Raw genomic sequence first — 8,602 nt, 5'->3', positions numbered from 1 at the left:
AAAGAATCAGGAAGGAAGAGGAAGATAAGCAACAACACTGGTGTTTCCTTCTCTTCTTCAGTTTTCTTAACTATGTTTTGATGGTTGATGCAAAAATTCTAACACTGTCTGATGTGGTTCTAACTGTAAGGAAAACTTAAAATTATATTATAAATAAAGGAAGATAAAAGGATGAAAAGAAGTAAATTTTCTATAATTCCTTACAGCTGGTAAAATGACACCAATAGACTGCCATAAATTCTATGTGTGTGTGTGTGTGTGTGTGTGTGTGTGTGTGTGTGTGTGTGTGTGTGTGTGTGTGTGTGTGTGTGTGTGTATAATGTAAGACCTAGATCACTATAAAAGTTCTACAAAGATATACTCAAAAGCACTATAAATCAAAATAGAATTATATAAAATGTTCAAGCAACCCACAGGAAGTCAGGAAAAAAGAAAACAAATAAAAAACAGAAATAGAAAACAAAAATTAAAATGGCAAACTTAAGCCCTGACCTATTAATGATTACATTAAATGTAAATGATCTAAATAGGCTAGTTAAGATGGTAGTGGAAGAGTGAATTTAAAAATATACCCAATTATCTGCTGTCCACATGAAACTCATTTAAATATAAGATAGCCTGAAAGTAAAAAGACGAAAAGAAATACATCATACAAACATTAATCAAAAGAAAGCTTGAGTGGCTCTATTACTATCAGATAAAGTAGACCTCAGAGTAAAGAAAATTACCAGTGACACAGCCATATCATATAATAAGGGTAAATCTACAAAGAAGACATAGAAAACCTAAATATGCATGAACCAAAAAACAGAGCTATGAAATATATGAAGCGAAACTGATAGAACTGAAAGAAGAAATAGACAATTTTGAGAGACTTTCAACATCCCTCTCTCAATCATCAAAACTACTAGACAGGAAATCAGGAAGGATATAGAAGAATTCAACACCATCAACCAATAGGAACTAATGACAGTTTTAGAACACTCCGACCAATACATTTATTTTTCACGTGCCCATGAAACTTATTTCAAGATAGACCATATCCTAGGCTATAAAAAAAAAACCTCAGCAAATTTAAAAAAAAAAAAATTGAAATCATAGAGTATGTTCTCCAAACACAATGGAGTCAAACTAAAAAACTTAACAGAAAGAGGAAAACACTTATAAACTAAACAAGATATTTCTAAATAATCCATGGGTTAAAAAGAGGAAGTCTCAAGAAAAAAATTTTTAAATACATTGAACTGTATAAAAATTAAAATACAATATATCAAAATGCGTATAACAGTTAAAGCAGTAATGAGATGAAAACTTATAGCATTAATGACTATATGAGAAAACACTCTAATCGATAATCTAAGCTTACTACCTCAACAACCTAGAAAAAGAGCAAAATAAACCCAAAGCAAGCAGAAGGAAATAAAAGCAAAAAATCAATAAAACTGAAAACGGAAAAATAATTTTTTTTAAAAAAATCAATGAACGAAAGATCAGTAAAAGATCAACAAAACTGACAAACCTCTAGTAAGACTGACAAAGAAAAAAAGACAAATATCATAAACAAACAAGAGATATCACCTGACCTACAGATTTCAAAAGAATAATGAAATACTACAAACAACTCTACATAGACAATTTAAATGCAATGAACCATTCCCTCTAAAAACACAAACTATCCCCCCTCATCCTGTATGAAATAATTTTAATAGCCATATAACTATTTTAAGAGTTGAATTAGCAATTTTAAAACTTCCAAAAAAGGAACCGCCAGGCCCAGATAGCTTCATGGAGAATTCCACCAAATGAAAGAAGAAATAACACCAATTCTACACAATCTCTTCAAAAATTGAACAGGCAGGAACACTTTCAATTCATTTATGAAGTTAATATTACCTCTGATACAAATACTAAAGACAGTTTACAAAAAGAGAAAATAGCTGACCAATAATCCTCATGATATAGACACACAAATTCTTAACGAATTATTATTAGCAAATAAAATTCAGAAATATACAAAAAGAATTATACACCATGGCCATATCAGATTTTTTCCAACGATGCAAAGCTCATTCAAATATTTAAAGCAATCAATGTAATTCGCCATATTAACAAGGTATTATTTTATACAACTATATATAATTCTACAATTATCTTACAAAGAGTAAGTTTTAAAAGAAGAAAAAGTCTGCCTCCAGGTAGCTAATAGGAGATACAGTGGTTTTTTTTACCTACTGCCTTAGAAATATCTAGAGCTTATTAAAGGTTAATTCCTTAGTTCTAACAGGATTCAGTTTGCAAAGTTCTCAGTGATGCTGAGTTAGCCAAGTGTGGGAACTACAGGGCTCTCACACATAATAACATAATAACAATGAAAAGGTCTTAAGGAGATGCCAGGAGAAAAGATCTCACTGCATTAGGTGAGGGATGAAGCTCACGGAATGAGGAACACTTCGACAGTATGCCAGGAGGAGGGTGTGCCAAGCAGAAAGGCAGATGGGGGCAAAACACTGGGCCCAGATGTGGGTTATGTTCAGGAAACAGCAAATGAGCACGGGTGAGCCTAGAAGAGAATTCCTTCTCTGCTACACTTGTCTCCATATACCATTCTATCTACGTGACTTCTTTATCTGTTACAGCTCCATGGGGATGAAGCCCGTTTCCTCACTGCTCCAGCCACAGGTCTAGAATAGTGCCTGATATGTGTGTAGTAGGCAGTGAATCAATATTTGTCAAAAATGAGTCAATGAATGAATAATAGAAAAAAGAGGCAAGTTGGAGCTTGAGAAACAACATCACACACACACACACACACAGACACAGACGGCTGAGAAGCTTGGCCTTAATTGGAGCCTTAGGACTAAATGGCCGGAGCACATTTTCCCACCCTTTGAGATGGAAGAGAGAGTGAACTTGTCACTGGGCTGGGAAAACATGCAGTCCAGAACTGACCCCTGACCTACCCACTCTAAAAGAACTTACCAGTTTGACAGCATCAGTACTGCCTGATGTATTAATAAGGTTCATTACAAACATTTCCTTCATAAATTTAAGTGTAAAGTACTTTCCAAAGAATTGCATAGGAAAAAAAAAAAAAGAAAATTTTCAACAACTCATGAAAAGTCAAGTACCTTGGTTGATGCCTGGTCATACTGCGCTGTCATCCTCACTAGTTCATCTCTACTTTTATGCAAAACTTTCTCTTTTTCATTTAATTCCACTTTCGCTTTCTCTAGATGGAGCTGTAATTCTTGACATTTATTCACTTGGCTTTTCATTTCTTTTTCTTGTGTTTGCAGACGCAGTTCCAACTCACTAATCTTGCTCCTTAGGTCTTAAATCACAAACAAAACCCACATTTCAGTGTATTTTTCACAAAAAAAATTACAACTAAATTCAGAATATACCATTTACATTACACACAGAAGCTCCTTTAATTGAACTTAATGTCGATGGTTAGTCTCTATTGTTATTTCTATTCGAATACCCTACAGAAAGCAGGGGAAACAAACTTATCACAGAGAAACTCAGGGAAAAATAAGTTTCTAAAATCATGACTATTATCTAACTGAGGCTGCAAAAAGTACATCATATATAACACTCCTATTTAAATTACCACTTGGTTTTATACAGCAGCAGACTAATATTTGTTTTGTGCCCATATCATTGCAAATAAATGATAAACAGTGAAAAATTTGCCCTCCCATATTCTTGGGTAGCTTTACCTCTAGTAACGATCAAGACAGTGTGAATCTCCTATACTGCCAAAATTAACAATAATTTTTTTTTCCCCACATACACACAATATTGGTTCCAACGGCATTGGCAGTGTGACAGCTCTCACCAGCGAACACTGACGGTGATTTTCAATATATCATAGCACTGGAAATTATCATAGTTTGCAGAGCAGATTCCAAAGCACCACCTGGTACCCTTGGCTGTCAGCTGCAGTATGGTACGGCAGCCAAGGTTACAGGTTTGCTCCCATATGGACAGCCTGGCAACGCAGAGCAAAGTTGTTCTGCAGACACATATGCCACACCTCTGGCCCAGACCAGCCAGAACACAGGCCTGTTCCACGGAGCACAAAAGGAGCCAGATGAAAAGCATTGGGGGTTGTCAGCTGTAACCAACTTATCCTGCTTCTGGAAAGACAAGTCAAAGCCACTCATTCTACTTCTGTTGTCGTTGTTGTTGTTGTTATAGAACAGATTATGTGTTGTTAGAATCCAACAGAAATACTGGTAAATCCAAATTGCTACTTTCCCCTAGTTCTTGACCAAGGAAATGAAAACAGTGGGATAAAATAAAAAGCCTTTACTTGAAAGGATGAAATTTTATCTATCTCTCTCTATATATATATTTCATATATATGTAATATGTATATATCCGTCACATATACATATTATATCCATGTACCAGCCACTGTGAAAAATTCTCTTTCAAATCTAATTATTGTTATTTTCTTTGGTATAATCAAATGCTCTGTCCTATTAAAATCTTCAAAATATATTTTAAAACTCTTGACTAAGGGATTTCTATTTGTCTAAGTTTAGTCATTTTAATTAGGTTTCGTTTTCCCAAACCTTTACAGAAATGCTCCTGGCTCTGACAGTTTATGCTGGTAAATTTGGAGATACTTTTCCAAAAGAAAATCTGTCTTTGATTTTTATGCATTTGATTTTTTGCATTTTCTCAGGACTCTGAAAAGGGACTCCGGTAATACAACAAAATTACTTTGCAAGGGAAAACGAGCACATTGGCAAATTAAATGATTACATAAACCTGTAATGCTGACAGCACTCATCCTCCTTTTGAAGGCTGCAGGGCACCAGCTTTTTAGTACAAGTAAAGGTACATTCCAAAACTGTGATATCTTTTCTCGCCGAAAAGACAGAATTACACATCACCAGACTGGAATGCTGACCGCTGATGTCTATCTAACAAAACACATAAGCATTTTCTAGGACTGAAAATGTCAGGAATTACCTCCGAAATTATCACAAGAAAATCTAAACTTAATTTAGCTCAAGAAATCACCTTGATTCTGGGCTTTTAATTGATCCAAAAGATGAGAATTGCTCGAATTATCACAGAAACTGCTATTAGCATCTCTCTTCCCTACTTTCAAAGTTGATCTACTTGGAGTCACATCTTGTTCCCCAGAAAAGTGAGATGCAGAGAAATCTCTCCTGATCGGAGTTTGCAGAGCACTAGATGAAAGACGACTTGGGGTCTTTTCCTGTTGCCATGAGAACACAGACGATGAGGCCTGGTGTCGGGCAATGTCCCGGTGATTCATGGTGTTTTGGGGAATAGCCTGGCTTGCTCTCTGCAAAGACAGAAACTCTTTAAAGCCCTTTAGAAGTCACAATATTCGAAACTACTTTTTTTCAAATAGAACATAAAGCCATGCCACGAAGTTAACACTTCTACTCCGTACCAAGAAAGACCATTCATCAAGTTGAGGGAACCGTGAAGCCCCAATATCTAGTGAGATTTTCTAATGGTTGGATCTCAGCATTAAAGGGTTAAGCCATTATCGCTGGGGCTCAATCTGTTTCAAATGGGCTCAGTATTTATTCTGCATCCCTCAAATACTCCATTAAACACACATGGAGTATTTGCTCTCATTTTGAATTCTGGAATTTGATTTTCCTTTGCCCATCTTTGGTCACCTCTTCCTGCAGCTTTACACAAAGAGAATCAAAATTAAATATTAACCTAAAAAGCTCTTTCAAGAATCTCACTTTGAACCATACCACTCCCCCCAAAAATGTCATATAAGGTATTTTTATGTTATGTAATATACATTTGCGGATTTTCTACTGCTTTGAATCCTTTTGTTGTTCTTTCTGCCTCCATTCTGACAAAGACATGGTTATAGATGCTGCATTATATCTTTTTTTTAGTAAGTATGTTTCTTGCCACAGGGAGGTTTAATGTTTATGGAGACTCACATTCTCCACAAACTCTAGAAACCAAAGCCAAGCAGGACTGGTACCAGTGACTGACCTGGATAATGAAGCACATGTTTCTAGGACAAACCCAGGAATTATTAATTTTTATTCACCTTGATAAGCAATATGCCTTTGCTATATCAAAATCTTGGTGACCACAAAACAAGGATTAAAGGCACAAAAAGAATTTAAATTGTTAAATCTCGAATAGGTACTTTTGATCCTCAATATTAAAGGTATCTACTTATAAATTCAGCTTTAAACTATTTGCTAAATTTTGCCATCTCTCCAAGTTCTTATGTTTAGTAGAAATACACCAAAAATGGTAAAGGACAATTCTGTAGATAACAGGTATTTTCAGGGTCAGTTCCTAAACTAGAAGCAGAGGTTTCCAAAACATGTATTTTATTTATTTTGTTGACCTCAAATTACCTACCTCTCTCTCTGCTTATTTACCCATGTCAAAATGGAGTTTTAAAACTGTTGTCAGCAACTTATTTAAAAGAACTGGAGAGATTACATTGATGATATTCTCCTCTGAAATAAACACTTCATAAAAAGATCCTCAAACCCCACGTTCTCGGTAACAAGGACCACAGTCCATCAGAAGAACAGAATATAAAACAATTTCCTCCAAAGCTGGAGTGTCAGGAATGACTGGTTCTACCCTCTCCAAATATGTTTCTTATTATTATATCTCAACAGGGAAATAATTATGTTGCTACAGTTTTCATGGAATTCAGTGGATGTTTAACATTCAGGGATAAATTCCCCACTCTATTTACTCACTCTTTACCTATTTTTAAATTAAATATCGTCACCGATGTGCCAACTGCAAGTAAGGCAGGTTTTTCTCTGACTCTGTTCTATCTTATCTCACAGTACGTCTCCACCTGCATGCTGTTAGAAGGCCCACAATTAACTTACTTTGGCCTGCAAGGCTTTCACCTCTGTCTCTAATCTTTTTCGTTCTTCAACTTCCTTATTATATTTTTCTTTTAGATCTTCGTATTTGGAACCTAAACACAGACAAGGAGATGTAGTTTTATGTCAATCATTGATATAATGACAGAGTTCATAAAGTAATAATCATGACAGTAGATAGTCTAGAAATATGTATCTTGGTATACCGGGAGAGAATATTTTAGTTAAGGCAACAGATGTTGACCAAATTACTCGAATATCAAAACACATGGAAACATAGGTGTTTTGAATATTCTGAAGTTGATTTATTTTTGAAACATATCATATCATAGAAGGATAAAGTGAGAAGTTTAAAGGCTTAACCTGATGATTCAACATAGTTCAACAGATATACAAATGTATAAAACAAGTAAATGCACTTTCTTAAATTCCCAAATTAGATGTTGCATTCAAAGCTGAATTAATTCCTTTGGCAGAATTAAAATTTCAATAAAAAGGCTATTCACATAAAGGGGAAAATCCTTACCGCTATAATGCTGACTTGGCGTTAGTGGAGTTGTAAATATTTTTTGTGGTGTATTGCATGGATTCAGAGAGACATCTGCAGACTGTGCAGCTTGTTGACTTCTTTCAAGTTCAGATTTACACCTGTCAGAAAAAGGCCCAGGAGGATGATGCCAAATCAGAACAAAAGCTACAGAATACCAACACCATACGTTCCTAGAGAGTAATAAGCTTACGAAAAAACCGACCAAGAATTCTTACCATTTCATTTACCCAACAGACCTTTTTAAAAAGAACTAACTTATGTGTCAGACGTAAACTCAGCCCCCCATCTTCAAAGGACCTCATTCTAGTTAGGGAAACAGATATAAACCAATAATTACAATTGTTATAAAGGTTATAATAGATATCTGCAATACCCACTATAGTACAAAGAGATGGGAGGCTGGGGATTCACTCCAAGCAAATTTTGTATTCTAAGCCAAAGAAAGACACAGGGATATTAAAGAACCCAGAACTTTAGAAACTTCGGGAAAAAACTGGTATCCCTGAAGCACGGGCTCAAATCACAAAACTGGATGTCAAAAGTCATAAAAGCAGACATGATATACATACCATGTATTTTGACATTTTAAAAACACAGATATGAACATCAAGTTAACACAATAAACCTAGAAAAGATATAGCTGGAAACGGTTACAAAGACATGGGGAAAGTAAGCGACATGTTGTATACATGTACAAAATATCCCTACCATTTAAGTTCTGGAGACCTGTCAGAATCAAACAACCAAAGTTAAACGAGGATTCAATTCTTACAAGTCTCTAATGAGTCCGATTTTAGATTGACACGAGAAATGAACACCCTATCAGAATGGCCAATGACGTTCACCTCCCCGAAGCAGGGAGTGAAAGAAGCAGTGAAGAAAGCGCCTGAGCACCCCAGCTGCTCCCAGCCCCAAATTCAATCTGGGAAGAAAGACGAAATGGATGAGCTGAAATGGACTACTTGGCAAATCGAAACATCACATTTGGACTCACACTAGGGAACAGCACTGTCCGATAGAAACGTTCTGTTCACGCGAGAAAAAGCAACAAGAAATCAGTGAATTTCATCTTAACATTTTATTTAACTCATTTTCAAAATACTATCATTTCAACTTATAATCAATAAAATATTAAGACGTTTTACTTTTTTACTCAATCTTCAGAATTTGG

General features: G+C 35.4%; 1 protein-coding gene across 3 annotated transcripts in view; it reads right to left on the bottom strand.

The window, feature by feature from the left end:
• Window positions 1–8,602, bottom strand: part of CENPF (centromere protein F) — a 44,418-nt gene that overhangs the window by 29,691 nt on the left and 6,125 nt on the right. For all 3 annotated transcript variants that reach the window (XM_023533230.1, XM_023533232.1, XM_023533231.1), the window contains exons 4-7: window positions 7,408–7,529; window positions 6,885–6,976; window positions 5,038–5,329; window positions 3,129–3,331 (exon numbers count right to left, since the gene is read on the bottom strand). In XM_023533230.1, the coding sequence (XP_023388998.1) occupies window positions 3,129–3,331; window positions 5,038–5,329; window positions 6,885–6,976; window positions 7,408–7,529 (709 nt within the window). The remainder of the gene's footprint in view (window positions 1–3,128; window positions 3,332–5,037; window positions 5,330–6,884; window positions 6,977–7,407; window positions 7,530–8,602) is intronic.

This window comes from Pteropus vampyrus, unplaced genomic scaffold (genome assembly GCF_000151845.1).
Source record: "Pteropus vampyrus isolate Shadow unplaced genomic scaffold, Pvam_2.0 Scaffold98, whole genome shotgun sequence".
Taxonomy (NCBI): Eukaryota; Metazoa; Chordata; class Mammalia; order Chiroptera; family Pteropodidae; genus Pteropus; species Pteropus vampyrus.
The sequence above is the reverse complement of the archived record's forward strand: the minus strand, read 5'-3'. Positions and strand labels throughout refer to the sequence as shown.